At 49.2% G+C, this 24,356-nt stretch overlaps 2 protein-coding genes across 3 annotated transcripts in view; both read left to right on the forward strand.

Moving 5' to 3' along the window:
* The window catches only part of Per2 (period circadian regulator 2), a 46,243-nt gene extending 38,539 nt beyond the window's left edge, over window positions 1-7,704 (forward strand). The window contains 4 exon segments of the mRNA XM_050163009.1: window positions 865-1,051; window positions 1,910-2,102; window positions 2,808-2,958; window positions 5,604-7,704. Coding sequence (XP_050018966.1) covers window positions 865-1,051; window positions 1,910-2,102; window positions 2,808-2,958; window positions 5,604-5,738 — 666 coding nt within the window. The 3' untranslated portion in view covers window positions 5,739-7,704.
* Window positions 7,705-11,105: 3,401 nt separating this feature from the next.
* Hes6 (hes family bHLH transcription factor 6) lies at window positions 11,106-12,790 on the forward strand. 2 transcript variants are annotated; one of them, XM_050163105.1, is made up of 4 exons: window positions 11,106-11,306; window positions 11,384-11,470; window positions 11,555-11,596; window positions 11,868-11,996. In XM_050163105.1, the coding sequence occupies exons 1-4, from the start codon at window positions 11,226-11,228 to the stop codon at window positions 11,994-11,996; spliced, it is 339 nt and encodes a 112-aa protein (XP_050019062.1). In that variant the 5' UTR covers window positions 11,106-11,225. The 2 variants fall into 2 exon arrangements, with proteins under 2 accessions (XP_050019062.1, XP_050019061.1); XM_050163104.1 differs by having other exon boundaries at window positions 11,121-11,306; window positions 11,555-11,636; window positions 11,868-12,790.
* The last annotated feature ends 11,566 nt before the right edge of the window (window positions 12,791-24,356 follow it).

Raw genomic sequence — 24,356 nt, forward strand, 5'->3', positions numbered from 1 at the left:
AGTGGGGAAGAGACAGAAATCTTTAATAAATTAAAAAAAAAAAAAAAAAACCTTGAGACAGTCTTTATCCCTGGCTGGCCTGCTTGCTGTGTAGACCAGGTTGGCCTCAAACTCAGAGATCTGTGTTTCTTCCCTGAGTGCTGGGATTAAAGGCATGCTCTTGCCTGGCTAGGCTTCAAAGTTTAATGAAGCCCAGCATGGGGAAAGGGGACAGGCTCCAGCCTGCAGTGGCCAGGAGCCTGCCTTGTGGAGTACAGGCCTCTGGGGCTCACAGAGATGAGGAGGGAATTTCTGCTTTTAGCTCAGAAGCCAGTGTTTTCTGGTGTAGTAAGGACCCTGTCCAGTTAATGGTCTCTGGCCGTAACAATAGCCAGAGCCAGCCCCATGGACATTCCGGGGGGATGGCTGCCTTTGCAAGGCGTTGATGCTACTGTTCAGAAAGTGGAGCCGGCTAAGCCGGCAGAGGGTCTCCCAGAGCCTCTCTGCCCTCTTAAGACACTAGAACGCAAGATGCTTCCCAAGCCAAGCAGCTCCACTGGGGCTCAGAGCCTCAGTCATGAGGCGCTCACTACCCAGGAGGCTGAGGAGCATCATGGTGTGTTTCCACTGAGTCCAAGCCCTAACGTCTGCTGTGACTCTTCTCGGAGGCATATTATATTGGGTGGTGTTCATAGAGTATCAGCGACCCTCTCCCCACACCCATGGCTGTAAAATCTGCTCACCTGATAGGTAAAGGAAAGGCTTGCTCTCTGACTGATCTTTGCACAAAAGCCACCCAAGGCAGTCCCTTGGCTCCACCTCACCATATTGTGTGTTGTGTGCCATGCCCCTATGAGCATCAGTGTCTTTTTCCTGTTCCTAAAGTGCAACGAGCCCTCCGACACCCAGAACAGTGATGCCATCTCCACATCCAGTGACCTGATCAACCTCCTGCTGGGTGAGGACCTCTGCTCAGCCACAGGCTCGGCACTGTCTAGGAGCGGGACATCTGCCACCTCAGATTCTCTGGGCTCCAGCTCGCTGGGCTGTGACGCATCCCAAAGTGGGGCAGGTACGTTTGTGCTGAGGGCACAGGTGTGTGCTGGCCAGTGTGGATTTGGGTTGTGTCTAGAAGATTCTCATAGAATGTTCTGGTTTTGGCCATTCTTCATGGATTCAGTGCTGCCTACCCTACTTAGCAGAGCAGACAGGCCTTAGCCATCAGAATTCAGGATTCTATCTGTTAGCTTCCAATTTCTGTGTCTGTGAAGACATCGCATCCATGCCAGCCCTTGTTGGGCCAGTCGGTGGGTTCCCTGGACATTGGTTCAACCTCCTGAGTTGGGTACACATATGCAGACATGACTAACCATCAACTTCTGCTGGCAAGGATCATCCACACGTGCCCTCAAGCCTCCAGGGGCAAACCTGCACATAGCCATCCTCAAAGTCCTGATGCCTTTTCTGCCCTAAAGTGAATGTTCCCTAATCTGCTCATAGGCTTCTTTGCCTACGGGCAACAGCTAGGCATGAATAGACCAGTAGCCAGTAGTGTCCCTCTTAGGACACTTCTGTGAGCCTAAAGATAGACCAGAGTCCACAGGCAGTGAGAATTTGGGGCAAAGGTCAGGGTTCCAAGACAAGGCCCTGCCTGAGCTCAGCTTTCCCCCAGGCAAGAATCACCTCCTCGGTGCTGGCAGGTGTTCTGAGTTCAAATCATTGAGATTATTAGGATTGGAAAGCCAAGGGGAAGTTGGGCCAGCACAGGCTGTCATTACCCAAGGAACCCTGCTCTTCAGACAGGCTCCAGCCCGCAGTAGCCAGGAGCCTGCCTGGTGGAGTACAGGCCCATGACTTCATGTAAGCACATGGTACAAGAGTTGCTTTTTTATGTCAAGGTTATAACGATTTGCTTTTCACGTCTTTGAAGGCAGTAGTGATACAAGTCACACCAGCAAATACTTTGGAAGCATTGACTCCTCAGAGAATAATCACAAAGCAAAAGTGGTCACAGACACGGAGGAAAGTGAGCAGTTCATTAAATACGTCTTGCAGGACCCCATCTGGCTGCTGATGGCTAACACAGACGACAGCATCATGATGACATACCAGCTGCCCTCCCGGTAACTGTTGGCATCTCCTGGGAAGCCTGAAGGGCTGGGTAGGAGTTTCCAACACCAGGGTCATCCAGGCAGGAAGGATGTCCTGTGGAACACTGTCTAGATACAGCAGAGGCAGTAGAGAGATACGAGGCTCCTCCACGATGGCCCCACTGGGCCTGCAACAGCCCGCTTACTGGCCTGGGGCAGTTAGAACCCTGGAGACCACCCTCCTGCCAACAGCACACTGTACTTTAGCCGTACATTGGTGCCGTGTTGCGCTTTGAGCTGTGTTACCTCACCCACCTTCGGGGTAAATGGGATGTGTCTGTCTAAGTTGAAGAAACTGAGAGTCCAGGTGGGTGATCAGCCCATGTCTGTGGTGTTTCTGGACCCGCACAGGTCCTAAGTGCAGGTCAGCCTTCGCTGAGAAGCTGCTGAAGCCACTGCCTTTGCAGAGCAGCCCCAGACAGGGGGCTCAGAGAAAGGAGGGGGAACCCTGAGGTTCCTAAAGGCAGCAGGTACTAGTGACAGAAATTGTGACCTTGGTTGTCATTAAGAGAAAAGACTAGAGAATGTTTCCTAAAGAGACTAAGTTAACCTTAAACAAAATGACTTATCTCAATGGTAATCCTCTGCCACAACATTATTGATACTGAAAAAATTGACAGAAAATGAGTATATTGTCCCTTCAACCTGTGGCTCACCTACACCTAACTCTTCATGAAGGGATCTCCAGTCGGTCTTGAAAGAGGACCGGGAGAAGCTGAAGCTGCTGCAGAGGTCCCAGCCCCGGTTCACGGAGAGCCAGAGGCGAGAGCTTCAAGAGGTTCATTCATGGGTCCAGACTGGGGGTCTGCCTGCGGCCATCGACGTGACAGTAAGTTTGCAGAGCCCTACTTCTCACACAGCACTCAAAGGCTGCAGCTGGGGTCAAGCATGGTAGCACACGCCTATCATCCCAGCACTTGGGAAACTGAGGCAGGAGGTTGGAAAGCCAGGGCTAACCTACCAGACATAGCAAGCCCTTGTCTCAAGAAACAAACAACAGAACTACACTGAAGAGAACCCTTGTACTGTCTTCTTGGTTTATCTGTAAATATCACGCTTCTAAATTTGAAATTGATTTAAAAAACATAAGATACAGTAGAACACATTTGTAGCCAGCACTTGGGAGCCTGAGGAAGGAGGAGTGCAAGTCTGGGTCTCATCTGGACACACAGGGAGAGCCTGTCACAGAAAAGAGGAAGAGGAAAGAAAAAAGAGGAAGGGACGGGGGAAGGGAAGAAGAGATGGAGGGAGGGAAGGAGGGAGGAAGGGAAAAGGCTCTAGGACACTTAGGTATGACTCCTTCGAAGGTTTGAATGGCTAGCCCGAACAGCTCAGTGAAGAGAATGGCCTCCCTTTCTACCATTCTGATTTCTGTTTCCCAATACAAACATCTCTCCGCCCACCCTGCTCTTCCTGCCCTGGCCCCTGGTCCTTGGAATCCCAGAACTAACTGTATGTGCTCCCCGGCTTCTGCTGCTACCTGCTGACTCTCAGGTAGAGTGTCCCCACTGCAGTCCAGTGGCATGAGAGCAGCCACCTCCGTCTCCAGGCCATGGCTTTTAGTCTACAATGCTAACAGCTCTGGTTCCTGGGCACCAAGACTCCTCTCTGGCCTCCGGGTTCCCAATGCTCAGCTTGGTGTAGGTTCCCTTGTTGATGTCTCCCACCACTGACTGTAGCTAGGGAACACTGACTGTATCCTGACACTCCCAGCTCACTGATGGAGGCTGCTAACCCTGGAGCTGTCCAAGATGCCTCTCCTACTCCCTCTGGTCATTAGCAGATCACACCACTCAACTTTGAAAAGCAGCTTCTCCCACCTCCACCTTGTCCCCACCAATCACATGGCCTGCATGACAGGGCAACCTCACACTGTGCTCTCTGTTCACTGTTCTCCCAGAGACAGATGATAATAGGCGCCTAGGGTGGTTTGAATGAGAAGGGCCCCATAAGGCTCATGTATTTGAATGCGTAGCCATTAGGAAGTGGCACCATTTGAGAAGGATTAATAAGTTTGACCTTGTTGGAGTAGCTGTGGCTGTGTTGGAGAAAAGTCTGTCACTGGGGGTGGGCCATAACAGGCCAAGTCCCCATCTTTCTCTTGGCCTTCAGATCAGGATTGCTCTCAGCTACTTCTCCAGCACCATGTCTAATGGTCTAACCTCTAAAACTATGAGCAAGCCTCCAGTTAACATACTTTCTTTAATAAGAGTTGCCTGGGTCAAGGTGTATCTTCACAAGAGAGCAGTGACTAAGACAGTCTCCACTTAAATCCCCTCTAGCGGTGCCCCATTCTTAGCCAGAATAAGTGGCTTCACCGTCAAGCTGACCCACCACCTCCTATCTCACCTCCCATTTCCCCCGCTTCCTCTTGGCTGTCCTGGATCAAGCAGGTAGAAGGCCCCAGGACCTTCATACTTTCCGTTCCCAGAATGGGATTGTGGGAATCGTCTTTCCTCGAAGGAGCCTTTGTTTTGCCATCTTCTTGGGTCAGGAACTTGAGAGCAGCTTAGCTAGCTGGTTGGTTCTGGCTCAGGATCTCTTGGGAGGGTTTTTTTTTTTTTTGATGTTTGCATGTGCTGTGGAGGCTAAGGGACAACCTAAATCTACTTGAATGAAGCCTGCTGTCTCCTATTAATCCAGAGCTTGACAGGAGAGCTAGAGTATCTGGGCAGTAAGTCCACCTGCCTCTGCTTCCCAGCCCTGGGATTACAAGCTCACACTGCTATCTCTAACTTTTTTTTTTTTATGTGGGTTCTAGAGAATGAGCTCAGGTCCTGAGGCTTACAAAGCAGCACTTCAGCTGAGCTATCCCTCCAGCTCTTTTAAGACAGAGTCTCACACTGTAGCCTAGCTGACTCGGAACTCAGAGCAATCCTCCTGAGGACATCTGTGTCCCAAGTGCTGGGATTATAAGCATAAACCACACGCACGATTTGTGAAGCAGAAGGCAAGGTTTGGCTGAGGCTCCTATAATCTGAAGGCAAGAGGATCTGCCTCTTGGAAGGCTCCCTCACAGGCCAACTGACGCTGGCTGCAGCAGGCCCCATATCTCACTGTGGGTGCTTAGGTGTCCGCAGGACGAGATGTCCACAGAACGTTCCTGTTGTGCCCTGAAGGCCCAATCTCAGATGTCGCATGTCCCAAGTCGAAGTACTCTTGAGGAGAGAGAAGTAAGGTTCTATCCGTTGAGGGAGGAGTGGTCTTGACAAAGACTTTGGGGTCACTTGACCACCGCACATTTGTCCTTCGCACTCATGTGCCCTCTTCCACCTGAGCACATGCCAGGGAACACATTTGATGGAAGTCACTGGTAAAGGACTCATGACCAGGAGCCAGCTTCCTGGGCCAGGGGGTGCCTCTATGATCAGCACCCTCCAGGTCGCGGCTACCATTCCTCCTACCTTGCTGAGTGTGAGTGACGGCAAATTGCAGCTGCATTCTTCTTATTCAAGTCGCCTTCTTTCTTTGAAGGACTGCGTTTACTGTGAGAGCGAGGGGAAGGGCAACATTTGCCTGCCATATGAGGAAGACAATCCTTCCTTGGGACTCGGTGACGCGTCAGAAGCTAAAGAAGAGGAAAGCCCCAGGAAAGAGGCGCAGACATAGCCCCATCCCCAGCCAGCGATCTACATTAGATGGTGCTAGGAAGAGACGGGGATCTTCTCATTGTTTCTAATGAAATAGATGTGTACTCACATTGCTTTTTTTTTTTGTTTTAGAAAAAAAAAAACAAGCCACCATAGTTTTCTGAAGGTGTAACAAAACTGTGGGGAGGTTTAGGAAGAAATACGTTTTTGTATTGAAATATAAATATGGAATTTGGGAGATGGGGTAAGATTTGTCATCAAACTTGTCATTGAACTTGGGGGAGACTGAGGTCTGTGTGTCATAGAGTTTGCCTCAAGGCCCTCAGAAGTCCCTTGACCTCAGTGAGACCCCTTTCCAGTGTACCAATGTCCACTGTCCCCCTACGGGTTGTACTGAGACATCACACCATGCTATGACACATAGCTGGGAAGTCACATGAAGCTCTCAGCCAAGGGCCTGGCTTTCTAGAACTTTCCCACAGTGTGACTGTATCAGATGGAGGGCTGCTTTTTAATCTAAATTACCAAGCAGTCCTGCTGCGTGCGTGTTCACCCACCAAGTGGAGAGGACATCTCTGCAGGCCTCCTGGGTGTGTTCCGGTAGGTGGTTTGGAGCATGGGGTGGCAGCCTTGGCTTCTGGCACTGCAGTGGCCAACATTCCAGTCTGATGTACTTCTGTTTGTAAACAAAGTTGGAATGCCTGCTCTGGACTAATGGAGCTTAGTGATTTCTGTGACCAATGCCATCAGACTAGCGCCCTCCCCCCTCCCGTACATTTCTCTGTCGTTCGTGCATCCTTTTTAGACCATCACGGCCAGTTTGCAGAGAGGTGTGGTAACAGTCATGTCACCCTGTCTGCATGGTGGCCTCTGCAAACCAGGCTTTGCTGTTGCGGGGACAAGACCATATATATTCTTTGGTTGGAGTCTCCTTGACAACAGATCCCAGCAGAGAGCAGCCATTGAACACAAGAAGGAGGGGCAGATGGGGGAAGTGGCCTCCATGTCCACCTTCAGTGTTCTCCAATTTACACAGAGCTCTGCCTCCCCGCTCTACTCCTGGCTGACCCTCTAGCTCCTGTGGCTTCAGGTCTCTGTCACCGCGTCTGTCTGTGCTGCTGGCTTTCAGATCACTGGAACCCTTGGGGAGAAGGGGGCCTCTCTGCTCAGTTCTGCAAAACACTATGCTGCACCAGACATCCAAAGATTATTCCGACAGACTTCTCTTGACCCCTGGTGTGAATGAGAAGTCACCAGGGAGGAGTCATTGACTTAAGAGCAGACAGAGTGCATCAGAAAAAGCAGAGTTCCTTGGATCTGGAGTGGCTGCCAGAACATTGTATTACTGCAATCGGTTTTCATAGTAAAGCCATTTGATGCCTGAATATTAACCCTATTTTTCATAAGAACAAGAAATCTATTTTTTTTTTAATTAAGGCAACACCACCTTTGACTGAGATAAGGTAGTACCCATATTTTAATGGACGTTCGGGGTTACAGACAGCCGCCTCCCTCAGCAGTCGGATCGAAAGGGTAGATAGATGGTGGTCTAAGCCTATGCTTGTTCCTTAAACACAAAACTGCCAAAACCTTCTCTCTACTATCGTGAATGTTTACCATCAGCATTATTTTATGATTATTTAATATATAGTCCTCGATTGTTAACTGCTAAGAAGTTGACTTCCTAGGATAATTTTGTGACTTTGTTTACAAGATGCCGAGCATCCAGTCCTGTTTCCTTTAGAGTGTGTGCTTACACGGGTGTTATGAGACTCTGTTTTAAACTGAGCCGCCTTTTTAATGTAAATAAGCTCTCAGAGTTTGTGTGATGGTGAGCCTTGCCGGACAAGCGGTTTGTTCATGTGCAAACCAAACGTACCTTCCTTTAACCAGTGCAATATGTTTGTGTGACTGCTTGTGTCTTTTTATGACTTTTTTGCCTTTTAGAGAATTGTTAAATAAAGCAAGTATATTTTTATTTTCAATTGTATGCTTTGTTTGTTGTAATGAAAGGGATCAACCGAGGACCTCATGCAGATTAAGTCTATGCTCTACCACTGACCTATATCCTAGCGCTGTATATATTAACATAACATAGACCAATAAATAGACCAATAAACCAAATAGAATGGTATTGTCAAAAAAAAGTTATTAAAGAACTTCAAAATGGTACATTAAGAAATCTTCAGTCCCAAAAGCCAACTCATGACTCCGAGCATGGTGTTCTTACCTGTGTGCCTCTCACGTCCTCGCTTCCCTGGCCCATTCAAGCCCTCAGAAATTTCCCATCATGCAGTTCTAGCCAGGCATTCCACGACCTCTTTTCTTTTGATGTCTTTTCACCTGGACATGATAACTTAGCAGATCCACTGGGCTGACCCTCCACTTAGCATGACCCCCAGGCACCCACTCTCTCTTTAATCCTACCTTTGGCTGGTTGCTTATGTGCCAGCCTCAGGACTGAGAGCAGAGAACTCACGTGGGTACCATGCTAGAATCGGACAGCTCCTATTGTGCCTTGCAGTGTAACCAGAGGGGCAATCCCTCTCCTTTATTTCCAAACCAAAAGGAAATTCTCTTGAGTCTCTGGGCAGATTGCCCACAAAGTACTTGGATGTCTGTAGGCTGGCTGCTGCCTTTGTCCCTCTAGGGATTTATGGCCTGTTATTTCTGCTGCTAACTAGTCACCCTGTGGCCACTACAGCCCAGCCTCTACTGGCCTCTGTTCCTGGCTCTAGGGGGATCAAAAGGCCCTAATGCTCAGGAAGTCTGCATGCAGGCAAACTTTGAAGGTAGGTTATGATCCAGAGGACAAATGGCAGGAAGTAATAGGTCAGCTGAGGGAGGTAGACAGGAGAGGAAGGGGTTTGTGGGCTCAAAATGGGGTGGTCAAGCTTCTGGAACAGCAAATCTAAGCCACCTGGGCAATGAATTCACTAAAATAAATTGAAGCCGGCTTAGCAGGTGGGACCTCAAGCAACCCCTCTCCCCCAGCCAAAAAGTGTTTCCTGACTCATACATACCCGGCCCTGTTTCTACCCTCTTTCCTTCCAAGAAGACTGTCCAGTCACACTGAGGCATACCCCAAGTACTTAATTTCTCTTCCCCTCAGTTCTACACGGCATTCTGCAACACACCGCAGCTCACACAGCACTGGACAAAGCCTTGTCATCCATGACGGATTCCCACACCTACGGTCCCATTTCTCTTCCTGGGTAGCTTTGCTTCCCCTGGAGTTCTTAGTTGGTTTTAATTCCTTGCTTGCACTTTGCCTTTTGTGGGTCTCCTTTGGCCCCTCGCTTCGAACTCTCCAATCAGGGGTCCACAGGTATTTCCAAGAGCCTGTCCACAAAGACCTTATGCTGTACCAATAGGAGCTATCTTTTGGCCTTGCTCATTTGGATACAGGGAGAAGTACAAAACCGTTTGTGAACTAGGGAGCACAAAAACAAACAAACCCAACCAAACAACTACCAAAGGTTGTTTTTGCCTACCTCAAAGTAGTAGAAACTTAAAGTAATTATTTTAGAATCTCCTTTACTTGGAAGCTAATAGCTAAACAGTAGTTTCAAACCAGTTGTGGCTAAATCCACTGGGCTCATTCCACCCCTACCCCTGTCTAGGAGTCTTACCACCAGGAATGGAGGACACTCAGCAGCTCCTGGAGGGTAGTGGAAGAGACCCAGGCTTTTTAGCACGTTGGGAATATCCAGAAGAGTGGTACTTGACTGGGGGAAGCATCAGGACCCGAACACAGAGGAACAATTCAGAGGTAAAAGTGAGAGAGAGCAGGAGTGGGTCGCTAGTAAGGTGACTGTGACCATCGAACTTCAAATCTCTCAGCTACCTCATGCTACCTGACACCTTTGGAGCCTCCTCTGTAGTAGAGCCACAAGGTGTCTGCCAGACCCATCTTTAAGAGGGTAGAGGTTTTCCCTGTCCAGCCACTCCAGTTCCTGCCTGGTCTTCCCTTCCTTGGGAGCCCTTCCAGCCAGGCTGATGAAGACCTAAAGAGAAGAGGCTCCTACTGAAGCGGTGCTTAGTGGTGCCCAGGCCCAAGGATGGAGTACCCAAAGGACCGGTGGGAGCCGGCCCTGTGTTTCAGCTCTGAAGTAGCTGCAGAAACCAAGAACAGTGCAGCAGAGCCGGGGTTCCTAGGGTGCTGCCTGGGGGCGCGTTCTCGCCGCACTTGCACACCGCCACCCCTCCCGCGCTGAGGCAAGGCCGGCAGATGGACCGACGACGACGCGGCGCTTGGGCGTCTGGCCGACACAGGCGTGCCTGTCGCTGCCAGCGGGACAAAGCCAACGAGACAAAGGCGCGGCCAACACCTGTCGCTCCTGGCCAGGCTGCGGCTTTTCTCTGCCGAAGCGGCTGCAGCTGCCAACTGTCACGGGCATCAAGTTACCGGGGCCAGACGGCAGCCTCTGCCTGCAGGGCCCAAAGATGGAAGAGGGAGGAGCTGAGAAGGGCTGGGCTCGGGGCAGAGGTGGGGGTAGAGTAGGGGGACACGAAGGGGTCTCGCGGGGGAGGGAGGTGGGCATGAAAAGGGGTGGGGAGCAGGGAAATGTGAGAGCCCCGGATGGGGGTGCGGAGGGACTAGGTGGTACTGGGTGGTGAACCAGGAAGGAGAGGCATGGAGCTGGAGTTGGAAACAGAGAAAGGCAAGGTAAGTAAGTGATTGGGTAGGTGACTTAGAAAGAGCCCAGAGAAAGAGAGATAGCGGCCAGAACGACTGCGGACCTCGGTATAAGAAGGTTACAGGTGTCCCCATAAGTCCACAAAAAAAAAAAAAAAAAAAAAAAAAAAAAAAAAAAACCTCAAGGGGCCAAGGACTGTCCCTAGGGACTCCTGCTGCTAGGTTGGTCCCCACTTTTCCCGGACTTTGCACTCTCGCCACCCGTGTCCAAAGCCCCTTCCAGGTCCCCCTTCCAGGGCTTGGACTTGACTTTGGCACTGCCCCGCCAGAAGCCCACTTTGGGGCCCCAGACTGAACCGCTGTTCTCGGAAGGCACTTTCGGTGACCAAAGGAAGCGAATGCACTGTAGGGATGGATGGGTGAAGGGGTGGGTGGAATGGATGGCGATGCGGACCGAAGAATGGATAGCTAGGTCCCAGCTCACAGGCTGGCAGATATGGGCTCACAACTCAGCAGAGGGAGGTACAAGTACACAAGCAAGACAAGCCCGGGGTCACTGTCCCCGGAGTCCCGCCCCTGCGGGAGTGGCAGGAGGTCGGGCTGTGGGCTCCGCCTCGCCAGCTGCCAGAGGCCCGCGGGGCCCTGACAAAGCGGGCCACTCTCATTGGATGCGGGCAGCCTCGCGGCTGGCAGCTCCGGCCACGCACAGCCAATCGGTGCATTGACATGTAAATAAGTTGCTATTAAAGGGGCGGGACACCGCGGGCCGGAAGACTCCGAAGAGTTATTGAGGCCTCCCGGCTGCCACCCGCCTGGCAGGGTGGTTTGCACTCAGCTCCCGGCGCCGGGATCCGGGCGCTGCGGACCATGTCTCCGCCCCTGGCGCCCAGCCGGGACCGTGCTGGACACGAGGATGAGGATCGTTGGGAAGGACGGGGGGACCGCAAGGTGCGGGCAGGGGCCGCGGGCGGATGGGCTTGCGGGAGGCTGCGCGGGCCCGGGGCTCAGTGGCCCGCTTCCCACAGGCCCGGAAGCCCCTAGTGGAGAAGAAGCGGCGCGCGCGGATCAACGAGAGTCTGCAGGAGCTGCGGCGGCTGCTGGCCGGCACCGAGGTGCGGCGGGAAGGGCGCCGCGGGAGGTTGCACAGTGCTCGCCGGAGCTCTCGGAGAGACTCAATTCCCTTCCCCTCTGCGCAGGTGCAGGCCAAGCTTGAGAACGCCGAAGTGCTGGAACTGACGGTTCGGCGCGTGCAGGGCGCGCTGCGGGGCCGGGCACGAGGTGAGTGGTGGCGGGGACCCGAGGGCTGGGGTTCTGACAGGACACGCTTGCCAATTAGGAGCGCAGACGCAACGGCTCCCGGAACCCGGGGCCTGGTCCAAGGCGAGAGCTCCCCCATCCCCCAGTAGGACACTCCAGTGTGTCTCCTGGGTGAGTCCCGGATCGTAGGAGTCATAGTAGTTCTGCTCACGGTGGGGGACGCTGCTCTCTTCTTCCCACCCTCCTGCACAGAGCGGGAGCAGCTGCAGGCGGAAGCAAGCGAGCGCTTCGCTGCTGGCTACATCCAATGCATGCATGAGGTGCACACGTTCGTGTCCACGTGCCAAGCCATCGATGCCACCGTCTCTGCTGAACTCCTGAACCACCTGCTAGAGTCCATGCCACTACGCGAGGGTAGCAGCTTCCGGGATCTGCTGGGGGACTCCCTAGCGGGGCTGCCTGGAGGCCCTGGGAGGAGCAGCTGGCCTCCTGGGTCCCCATTGTCTAGTCCCCCAGGTCTTGGGGATGACCTGTGTTCCGACCTAGAGGAGGTCCCAGAGGCTGAACTAAATCGAGTGTCTACTGAAGGGTCGGAAATTGTACCTACAACCTTAGGCAGCCTGACAGCAGCTCGCTTGGCCCAGAGTGTGTGGAGGCCTTGGTGACCAACAACACTAACCAGGGACCTGTGGAGGGTGGGCTGCCCTCCTTAAGTCTGCTCCCTCCCTGGGTATCAGATGATGGTGGAGACAGCCCACTCTCTTAATGGATGGCTTGCATGACAATCTTGATGGCCAGCCCCTGCAGTCCCCTAGACCTGTTTTGAGGGAATCAACTTCATGGACCCTATAGCTCTGGATGGGGGGGGGGCCTACAGAAAGGACGGAAACTCCTACAGAGTTGCCACGGCTCCCCCATATTCTTTCAGGCATTCTGAGGAACTTAGGGCAGAAGTGGTCAATCCTGAGGCTGAACATTAAGTGTCCTGAGCAGGGACACCCAGGCCATAAGTAGAAGTTCAGATTTGCTGCTTCTGCCAGGAGACCAGGGGAGGCAGGCACATTCCTCAGGGTCACTGAGAGCTGCTCCCTGTTTGTAAGACACTTCAGGGTTTGAATTGGGTTGCTGTCAAATGCTCCAGTTGCATTAAATAAAGAGCTTTGGAGTTAGCCGCCGCGGTGTACTGTCATTGATGTGTCAGATGTGTGATGCTCTCTCCGCACGCAGTTCCTGCCTCCAACACCGGTGAATATCCATTTAAAGAATTTGCCCTTTGTCAGCCAAGAGCACTCATCCTTGTGCTGATAGAGACACTCCCCACTACCGGGCAGGTCCTCTGGGCTGGTCCACTTTCCTACGAGGGTGTGTCCGGGAGGATCCCACTAGCGTGGGGTCTGTCCCTGGGCTGTTCTCTCCTGAGCCCCAGGGCCAGGGCCAGTGACTAGTTGTCATCCTTGGCCTTGGAAGCCTCTTCCGAAGGCCTGGTTTAAGATTCACGAGTATGGTGTGGATGTTAATCTTCCTTAGGTTGTCACTTTTTAAAAATGCCTTTTGTGCTGGGCAGTAGTGGCACACGCCTTAACTCCAGGCACTTGGGAGACAGAAGCAGGCAGATCTCTTGGGTTTGAGGCCAGCCTGATCTTGGAGAAATAAAGGAGTGTGTGTGTTTGCATATGTGTATGTTTGCATGCATGTGTGTGCGCGCACACATGCGTGTGTGTGTGTGCATGTGTGTGTTATAGGCATGCATGAGGGAGTTAGAGGATGATTATTTTGGGGAGTCCTGTCCTTCCCCTGTGGTTTTCAAATTTGGGTCTTCAGGCTTGTTTGGGAAGCCTTTTTACTAGCTGTGTCATATTGTGGACTCGGCTTGTCACTTTTCTTGATCATAGGAGTTTCCCCTGGAGCCTGTACAGAGACAAGGAGCGCCAGCCAGTTGCCTTGAAGTAAAAGTGCCCTGGCTCCAGGCAACTTGGGCCTGAGGTTAGGCCAGACCCTAGAGGTCAGAATGCTCAGATAGGAGGAGGAAGCTGATGGTGGGCAGCTAGTATGTCTACAGAGCTCCATAATCAGTTGGCATCAGTCACTGGCACCAATAGCGAGCCTCCCCGCCCCTCTCCAAAGTAGATGGTTTTCAATGGGCTCCAAGTAGGCAGGCTGACATATTAAGGTTTAGGATTGTATTCTGGATATCTTCTTAGAGACCATGTGCCTTTAAGAGAATCTTCCTCAAAAGCTGAATAGCAGTTTCTGGTCCCCAGAGTGTTTCAGCATTTGGGGTTCACTTCTATGCCAGGATAGAGTCCATGCAGCATTGGGACTAAGCTGTGGACAGCTGGAGGAATGGAAATGTTATCCCTGGGGTTATTTCCATCAGCCCAAACTAGGGTAGAGTTCTATAGGGACATGGATAATGGGTCCTCTTGCATGGCTTTTGTCACTGTCTAGAGGCCAAAAGTGCTGTGATGCCACCATTGAGAGAATTGCCCAAGGAGCATCTCAGCTCTCGTAGCAGTGCTTGTATCTTCTCACAGGCCCCTGTGTTGAAATAGGGAGTGGCGGGGCTGCGTCCCCAGCACTCCAGCAGCCTGCTAGCTCATGCCCAAAATAACAACACACAAACTATATTAATTTAAACACTGCTTGACCCATTTCTATCTAGCCTCTTCTAGGCTAATTCTCACATATTAATTTAGCCCATTTCTAATCATCTGTGTAAGCACCCCAAGGTGCGCTTACCGGGAAGATTCTAGCCTATGTCCATCCTTGGTCAGAGGAGCTTCATTGCGTGCATCTGCCCGGGAGAGTGGAGCATGCCTCTCTGTCTGAGGCGTCTGGCTCTGAGAGGAGCTGCATTACTTCTGACCTCACTTCCTCTTCCTCCCAGCATTCTCTTCTGTTTACTCCACCCACCTATGTTCTAACCAATAAAATGGGCCAAGCCAGTTTCTTTATTAGCCAATGACCTTCCTCCATCACCCCTGGACAAGGGAAGGGCCTTACTCCGTTTGCAAGGTGACCTCGGATAAATGTGCCACTGGGCCTGGGACCTGCTCAAGGTCAGAAGCCACCTAAGCATAGGGCTGTGAAATCCTCAGGCACAATCTCTTTCTCAGAAGCAGAAACTGCCGGGCCCCTAGGCTTCTTCACAGGCATCCTGCTAAGGCATTTGATGGCCTGGTTTCCCCATCTCTGGAAATTGCCACCATAACCCAAATCTCTGATTCTGTATTTTCTATAACAGCCAAACAAGTGACCATGAACTTGGTGGCTTAAAAGAGCACACGTTACCAAGCATTTCCAGAGGTTGGGAGTCCAAAGCAAGATTCATGGAACTAACACCAAGGTCTCAACAGACTGGGCTGTGTGCCTTGTGATGGTTATTCTTGGTTGCCAACTTGACTACATCTGCATTTAACTAAAACACCTGTAAGGGATTTTTCTTTTCTAGCGATCTTTAAAAAAATTATGTATACTTTTTATATATGATGGCTCTGTCTGCATGTATGCCTGGATGCCAAAAGGTGGCACCAGATCTCATTATAGATGGTTTGTGAACAGCCATGTGGTTTCTGGGATTGAACTCAGGACCTCTGGAAGAGCAGTCAGTGCTCTTAACCACTGAGTCATTTCTATAACCACCTGGGATTTTTTTTCTTCCCTCATCTTCTCTACTGGTTTCTTTCTTTCGTTCTTTCTTTCTTTCTTTCTTTCTTTCTTTCTTTCTTTCTTTCTTTCTAAATGTTCATTGGTGTTTTGCCTGCATGTATGTATGTTGGTCAGTTTGTGTGAGGATCTTAGAGTTACAGACAGTTGTGGGCTGCCATGTGGATGCTAGGAATTGAACCCAGGTACTCTGAAAGAGCAGTCAGTGCTCTTAACCACTGAGCCTGCGAGCCATCTCTCCAGCCCCAGGATTTTTTTCTTAATTAAATCAATTGAAGTGAAAAGACTCAATTTTCACGCAGGTCTTTTAGAGTAGGAAGATACACATTTAGTCTGAACCGCATTTCCTGCTGGCAGCCTATTTAAGGACATGGAAGAAGGAAGCTTGCTTGCTGTGCCTGCTTGCTCTCGCACTCATTGGTAAGTCCACTCCTTCACTGGCACTAGAACCTACTTCTTCAGGATTCCAGTGTATACTGAAGACCAACCGAAACATCCAGCCTCTTGGACTGAACAATTACTGGATTCTTGGACCTTCCATTGGTAGACAGCCATTGTTGGACTAGCTGGACCACAGCATGTAATATATTTTTTAAAAATCCCCTTTAAATATCTATATCAATTTATATAGACACAGATTCATTCTATAAATTTTGTTCCTCTAAGCCGGGCGGTGGTGGCGCACGCCTTTAACCCCAGCACTAGGGAGGCAGAGGCAGGCGGATCTCTGTGAGTTCGAGGCCAGCCTGTTCTACAAGAGCTAATTCCAGGACAGGAACCAAAAGCTACCGAGAAACCCTGTCTCGAAAAAAAAAAAAAAAACTTGTTCCTCTAGAGAGCCCTGTTTAATACAGATTTTGGTACCAGAAGTGGTTATGGAGCAGCAGAAGTATAAGGCTGAATTCTTTAAGTCTCTGGAACAGGGTTTTCCGATTTGCCAACAGATATAGTTACCAACGCCTCTCTAGCTACCAATGCCTCTCCCAGCAGCTTGGAGAGCACTGAAAGCCCATGGTGGGTGTAACCTATTTTACTAAATTAATGAGACAAATGTATTTGATTATCCTGACTGACCAGTTATGAGAGGCAACAGATTTGGTAAGTCTGTATATAAAATTTTGACCAATTTGTGAAAAAAAAGGAAAATGATGATGTTGTTCGATTGTTCCGAGCATCTTTGGATAAACTGACCAAAAAGGAGTGGGTTCTGTGATAGGATTAACCACGTCTACCATCTCCTGCCTAGCTATTGACCGTTAAGCTTTTTATTAAGCCAATCAGGTGCCTCAGGCAGGCGAGGTGAAACAAAGGCAACATGTCTTTACATAATTAAACAAATGCAGCAGAAACAAATGTAACACAGCTTCACACAGTTAAAGTAATATTCCACAGTATAACCAAATGTAAAACGCCTTTACCTAGCTAAAGTAATAGTCCACAACAAATGGGCTTTAAGGGTGTGTGATAATGGTGGAGGGAACATTAGAAACTAGACCAAACTGAGCTTACTGATATGGCCCCACTGAATGGAGAGTCTAGGTTTAATATGGAATTTTGCACAGTTAAAAAAAGGTGTCAAGTTTTTGTTTGAATAGTTGGCTGAAGTATTTGTCAAAAAGATGACCTACAGAAAAGGAATTGGAGATGCTTGGTACTCTTGACCTGGTGTTGATAAAATTATTTGAAGGCTCAGGAAAATCGTAATACTAGATTAGGGACACTGTGTAAAACCTGATCCTCCACAATGGGTCCAGAAGAGCCCTTCACTAACCACATAAAACAGAAAATGGTGAGTGGGGCACCGGTACACTAGGGGATCTTTGCTGTCGCCCTTTTCCTTGTGGCAGACCTTAGGGTTGAAGATGCCGCTGCTCAGTTGGGTGGATTAAATGCAATGAGTTTAATTGGGCCCCAAAATAGCAGGGGCTAGGGGCCAGCACTGAATCACCAAAGGCAAAGCCATTGTAGTCACCATAATGGGCGACAGAGACAAAGCAATGTCCATAATAGCTTGACCTGGTCAGCACAGGCAAAGTGATTTTTATGGTGGCATGATTCATATGGATCTTTTGTTCTGGCTGATCAATCATGGTGTAGATAAGAAGGCTGCTGTATTTTCTTTGACCTATAAAAACTCTTGGACAAATGAAAGGAAGGCTCCATTGGATCATAGCAACAGGTAATCTTGGCCGGTGAACCAGTTTCCAGACTTGAGCCAGTCTGAAGATGGAGAACCCCTTGAATGAAGGGGTGGCTCTGGCCAGGTTCCCCTGAGGAAAGACCTTGATGAAATTCTTAAAATGTTTTTACTGTTAGTCTTTTCTCCAATCCTTCCCCAGAGGGACCTATCACTTTTTACAAGAATAGTTGTACACTAGGAGAAAGAAAACCACCAGACTTTCCGGAGCCTATTGGTGCTAAATTGACACTGATTCTGGGTGATTCCAAGAAACATTGTGGCTCTCCAGTTAAATAAGTGGCTTATGTCAGGTGATTAATGGCATTTTGGCTGAAATCTGACTCACAGTAGGTCCCGTGGGTCCCCAAACTGATCCTGTGACTATTTCCCCAGTCCCAGAATGTATAATTGGGATAGAGATACATCTCCCATTGGTTCTCTTACCTGTGAAGTAAGCGCTATTATGGTTGGAAAGGGTAAATGTGGCATTTGCCACAGAAAATGGTGAATCAAAAATAGTATTGCTTCCCCGGAGTAACTGCAGAAATTAGTGCCACCATCAAGGACTTGAAAGATGTAGGAGCAAGCCAGTGGTGCTGGCACAGGCCTCTTAGTCCCAGCACTCAGGTGAAAGGAGCAGGTGGATCTCTGAGTTCAAGGCCAGCCTGGTCTACAGATCGAGTTCCAGGACAGCCAGGGCTGCACAGAGAAACCCTGTCTTGAAAACAAGCAAACAAAAGGAAACCTAAAAGATGCCGTGGTGATGGTTTCCCACCATATCTCTCTTTAACTCGCCTTCTGGCAAGGGCAGAAGACAGATGGATCATGAAGAATGGCAGCTGACTATCAAAAACTCAAATCATGATTTCAGTTGCAGCTGCTGTACCAAATGTGGTTTCCATATTAATACATCTCCTGGCACATGATATACAGCTATTGATCTAGAAAAAGTCTTTTCCTTGGTACCTGTCTGTAATGACCACGAGAAGCAGTTTGCTTTCAGTTGGCAAGGCCAGAAGTTTACCTTTACAGTTTTACATCAAGGATATATTAACACCACAGCCCTGTGCTGTATCTTAGTTCGAAGTGGGAGACTTCAACAATCAAGTAGATAGGACGACCTGGGGGACAACCAGCCTCTTTCCCCAGCCATTCTGGTCATTGCCCAATGGGCCCATGAACAAAGTGGCCATGGAAGCAGAGATGGAGGTTATCCGTGGACCTGACCACGTGGACTGTCACTCACCACGGCTGACCTTTCTAAAGCTGCCACTAAGTGCCAGATCTTCCAACAGCAGACACAAACGCTGAGCACCAGATATGTCGCCAATCCCTGCGGGTGACCTGCCAGTGACCTGGTGGCAGGCTAACTACATTGGAAAGGACAGCACTTTGTCCTTCCTGCAGTAGTTAGCTCTTCTGGTTATGGATGGGCTTCTCCTGCACGTAATGCTTCTGCCAAGGCTTCCATTCATGGGCTTCCAGAATGTCTTAGCCACCATCATGGTCTTCTACACAGTATTGCTTCTGACCAGGGAACTCAGTTCACAGGTGGAGAAGTATGACAGTAGACCCACGATCATAGAATCCACTGGTCTCACCATGGTCCCCACCGTCCTGAAGCATCTGGCCTGAAGAAAGATGGAATGGTCTTTTGAAGGCACTATTTTAGCACCAATTACGTGGCAGCAGCTTGGAGGGCTAGGGCAGGGTTTTCCAGAAGGCAGTATATGCACTGAATCGGTGTCCAATATATACTACAATTTCTCCCATAGCAGGATCCATGGGTCCACCCACTATCACCTCTAGTAAAATCCACTCAGAAAATGTTTGCTCCTTGTGCCACAACCTTAGATGCTACAGGCCTAGAAGTTTTGCTTGCAGTTGAAGGAGCCATCCTTCCAGGAGCCACAATGGACATTCCATTGAACTGGAAGCTCAGACTTCCCCTTGAACGCTTTGGGCTTCTGATGCCCTTAAGGTCACAGACTAAGAAAGAATAACCATGTTAGGAGTGACTGATCTAGATCACCAGGGAAAACTGGACTGCTTCTCCACAATGGAGGTAAGACAGTTTTTGCAGTTAAAAGCTTTTTCTGAGAAAGACTGGATGTTAGGGATACCAGTGTGGTCACTAGGAGCTAATAAAGACTTTCTTCTATGTATGTATGTATGTATATATGTATGTATGTATGTATGTATCTATCTATCTATCTATCTATCTATCTATCTATCTATCTATCTATCTATCTATCTATCTATCTATTATGTGCACACTTGTCTGTGTGAGGGTGTCAGATCTCCTGGAACTGGAGTTACAGACAGTTGTGAACTGTCATGGGGGTGCTGGGGTTTGAATCCTGGTCCTCTGGAACAGCAGTCAGTGCTCTTAAACACTGAGCCATCTCCCCAGCCCAATAAAGACTTTCTACTGGCTTACACCCACATCTGACTGGTTTCTCTGGTGGATACCTCACGATATTCTCTTGTAGGGAATGTGAGTGTTACAGTTCTGGCGTTGCAAAGATATCCTGACTTATCGGGAAGACAGGCTATAATTGAAGCTGCAATAGGACAACCCTGGAGGCTGGAGTCACAATAGGACAGCTCAGCCCTGGAGGAAAAGGTGTCCTGACTTGTCAGGAAGCCAGGCTACCTGAAGCTGGGGTCAGGTGGGGAATGGTCTCCCCACAGAATATAGCAATCCTGCTCTTCTTCTGGAGAGCCACTACAGCTGAGCTCTGCTCTGTTATCTTAAGGGAACACCCTAGCAGAGTTATTCGCTGCTTCTTCTACTGCCCAAGATGTTATTTCTGTTGCTAATACTCTTGGAAACCGGGAAGCCCCTGCAGAAATATAGCAATCTCCTCCAGCTCCACGAAAAGTTGTTACTTTTTCTGCTCAGCCTTGCTAAGCACCACTTTAGGGAGTATCCCAGCAAGGTTCTTCTGTTCTGCTCAGCCTCTCTCAGCCCCCCTATGGGAGCAGCTCAGCGAGGTTTTTCAGTTCTATCCCCTAAGGGACGTCCCAGCCAGGTTCTTCTATTCTGCACCAGCGAATAAAGATTGTCACCCAAGACTCTTTTGAAAAAGGGATTTATTTGGGAAGGAGGAGTCCAGGAGAGTGGCTGCCTCTGCGGAGGGGTGGGAGGTTGGGGTGGGGGGTGGCGGGGTAAAGGACACCCTCCCTCCAACAAACAGGCAGAGAAGCCTACATAGGGCTTCATAGAGGTGGAGCTTTCCCAGGGAGAAGAGGGATTGGTTAGTTTTCCCTGCTCAGGGATTGGTTAATTTAGTTGGTGGGGCAGAGATGGCTCTGATTTCAGGCTCAATCTGTGTTTCTTTCACTGGTTCTTTTTTTAGCCTTTTTTTTTTCTTTTAATTTATTTTTCGAGACAGGGTTTCTCCGTAGCTTTTTTTAGCCTTTTGACTCTAATCTTAGGACCAAGGGATATTTCTTTTACTGGCTCTGTTTCTAGGGACAAAGTGTTGGACCGACCCTGGAGTCCAATCATGGAGGAGGAGTCGTCCCAAGAGACCGCAGTTGATGTAAAAGCATGAGAATTTTTATTAACTCAGTTGCGAGAGGGTCTTTCAGCATTTGGGAAGCCAGAAAGAAGGCAAATAGCTGGTGCAGGCTACTTTTAAAGCAAAAAGTCACAGAAACAAGGGGGGAGTCTGGGGATTGTTCTTTAACTATTATGATTGGCTTATTTAAAGGGCTATTACCAATAATTGGCTGGAGAGAAGTTGCCAGATCAGGTGAGGTAAGAGGGAACATTTGAGGGTCACTTTGCCCCTTTCCCAGGGACTGAGTCAAAACATCTGTGGACATCTGTGGGTTATTTTGTCCTAATTTCAAGAACAGAGCTCTATTTGGAGAACACTCACAAGGACTCAGGGAGTTTTCAACAGTTCAGTACATGCATGTATAGTTGCTAAGTCCTTGGTTCCCAGGGGAGGGGGGAACATTACTACTGAGAGGCCTCATCTTAAAGTTCTACAAAAGTGTATTTCTTTGGCACTGGTTTCAGAGTCAGGGCATATTTCTTTGGTCTTGGATTCAGGGATAAAGACGTTTCTTTTCAGATCTCCTGAGTAAATTGGAAGCATGGGGATCTTGGGAGAGGGTTGAAGGGGAGGGGAGAGGCAGGGAGGAGAGCAGAGAAAAATGTAGAGCTCAATAAAAATCAATTAAAAAGGGGGAGATGTTTCTTTTCCTGGCTCAGGTCTCAGATCCAGGGTGTGTTTCTTTTACTGACTCTTAGTTCAGAGTAGGGTGCTCAGTGATTGGTTGGTTTCTTGTTCCAGGTGGTCCTTTTACCCTACATCTCTGACCTTCATCATTGACTCTTCGGACTCTCCACTACTTTCTACTTTTCAGAACTCTTGTAAATGCCTTGGGACCATCTGGATAATCTCCCTAATTTTTAGTATTTGACTTAATCTATAATTGTAGTAACCAGTATCAGCTAAGAACCCCCAAGACCAAGTTCTTAACACAAAGGAGATTTGTTTGCCCCAGAGGGATAAAGGGCAGGGAATAAGAGACCAAGACAGGAAATAGAGGAGAAGAGAAGGGGCGAGGGAACAAGGGAGAGGGGGAAGGGAGACAAAGGACTGCCTCTGGATAGAGAGGAGACAGATGTGACAGTTTGTAAAGGTAAAGGGGGAAACCAGTGTTAGGATGAGTTGGTTAATTTTACTTGGGCATGTTAATTAAGGTGGCTTAAAGGGGGCTTTTGATTGCTGGACTTCAATGCTTTGATAGTTGGACCTTGGTAGTCAGCCTCAGGAGGAGGCAATGGCCAAATGGGGGAACAGACCTAGGTGGCTAGCTTCACGAATGGAGCAAGGCAGAGGGAGTGGGAGAGAAGGGCAAGGCCTGCAAAGCCATGCTTGCCGTGCTCCAGCCTGTGTTTACCTTACTCAGGCTGGCCAGTGTCCCTTCAGTAGTCACATCTGCACACCTGCACTCTTTTCTTTTTTCCAAAGACAGAGATGGAACCCTGGGCTTTGGTGATGCAGGGTGAGTGATCTATGATCAGGCTCCAGTCCCAGCCTTTGCACAGTCTTCTTTTGCCATGTGAAGTAACAGATTCATGAGTTCTGGGGATGAGGGTGGGAGCACATACTCCACCTACATCTTGGTTCAGGTACTCTTACTTCCATGCTGAAGTACTGTGGCACCAACTTCTCACAGGGACACTGGGCCTTGTCCCCTCATTCGTGCATTTTACATGGCATAATTTCCCCTTTCTGGATTGTTCCTCTTACTGACATCTGGAAGAAGAGTAAATAAAAATTCCTGGACACACTATCCCTTGCTGGTCTTGACTTTTCTGGCATAGGAGAAGCAAACTTCCCTGAAAGAGGCTCCTTTGCATCTGCCACTGGCATTTCTGAAACCAAGACTTCTCCACTCCTTCACTGACAGCACTGTCATGATCCCCAGAGGATGGTGACGTGGCTCAGAGGTTAAGAGCACCGGCTGCTCTTTCAGACTCTCCTGAGTTCAATTCCCACAACCACATGGTGGCTCACAACCATCTATAATGAGATCTGGTGCCCTCTTCTGGCCTGCAGGCATGCATGCAGGAAGAACACTGTATACATAATAAGGAAATAAATCTTTTTAAAAATTAAAATAGAAAAGATCTCCAGAGAAAACTGTTTCTCTCATTTAATTTAAGAAAACAAAATGGAATGTTTCACAAGATGGAGGCACTTCTGCTCAAACTCCTGATATCGGGATGTGCTGAAAGCAGAATCAGCACCTGGTTGTGACCAGCAACACCCTGGCAGCAGACAGCTTCCACCAACCAGGAGGAGCCGGAGCCAACATGTTTGCAGGGACAAAACAAGCCTCAGAAGGGTCATTATGGTCAGGCTCTAGGCTTCTCAGCAGAGGATGGTCTCCAACATACCTCACCACACACAAGCCACATATGCAAGCATCAAGGGACTTTTCCAGTGACCATGCCTCCCACCAGGATCTTCTGCCTCTGGCTTGGCTCTGACCTTGGTGACCATTGAGTATCTGGCACCCTGGTTGAGCTGGCTAAGCAGAACTGAGTCAGTGACTAGCTCGCCACCATTCTTCTCAAGGAACATGCACTGCAGAGTCAGCACCAACTCACTGCCCTTCCCAGGATTTGTTGGGCACTGGACATGCAGAATTGCAATCTGATTTGTGCAGCCTCTGCTCTACTCTCTGTGAGCGAATCCTGCCTCCAGGGAGGAGAGAATTGACTCCACAAAGTTGTTCTTTGACTTCTACAAGTGTGCTATGGCATATGCACCACCCACAACTTGTCAATCATATATATATATATATATATATATATATGATGTAGGATTCCCCTCTGTATGCTTTAATTACCATTACTGAATAAAGAAAACTTGTCTTAGGCCTGCGCAGGGAATAGAGGTAGGAGGGGAAAACTAAACTGAATGCTGGGAGAAAGAAGGAGGAGTTAGAGAGAAGCCATGGAGCCGCCGGAGACAGACATGCTGAAACTTTGCTGGTAGGCCACAACCTCGTGGTGATGCACAGATTAATGGAGATGGGTTAAATTAAGATGTAAGAAGGTAGAGCTAATGGGCCAAGCAGTGATTTAAATAATACAGTTTCTGTGTGATTATTTTGGGGTTAAGCAGCCGGGAACTAACAAGCGCCCCCCTCCTCATCCAATATATAAGCCAGGGATAGTAACACATGCCTTTAATCCCAGCACTGGAGGGGGAGAAGGGAGAAACTCAAGTTGTGTGAGTTAAAGGCCAGCTTGTTCTACACAGAGTTCTAGGACATCTAGGGCTAAATAGAGAGCAGACTGTTTCAAAAGCAAACAAACAAACAAATAAATAAAAACAAAATAATCTTAAGAGGCTGGAGAG

The sequence above is a fragment of the Alexandromys fortis genome, unplaced genomic scaffold, assembly GCF_014885135.2.
Source record: "Alexandromys fortis isolate MF-2015 unplaced genomic scaffold, M_Fortis_MF-2015_v1.1 scaffold_139, whole genome shotgun sequence".
Lineage (NCBI taxonomy): Eukaryota > Metazoa > Chordata > Mammalia > Rodentia > Cricetidae > Alexandromys > Alexandromys fortis.

What these genes read in the sequence shown, in the direction of transcription:
- Hes6 (XM_050163104.1), top strand. Translation starts at nt 11,226, where the DNA reads ATGTCTCCGCCCCTGGCGCCCAGCCGGGACCGTGCTGGACACGAGGAT. An exon ending in GGCTGCTGGCCGGCACCGAG is followed by an intron (nt 11,471 to 11,554) that starts GTGCGGCGGGAA and finishes CCCTCTGCGCAG; the next exon opens with GTGCAGGCCAAGCTTGAGAA. An exon ending in GCTGCGGGGCCGGGCACGAG is followed by an intron (nt 11,637 to 11,867) that starts GTGAGTGGTGGC and finishes CCTCCTGCACAG; the next exon opens with AGCGGGAGCAGCTGCAGGCG.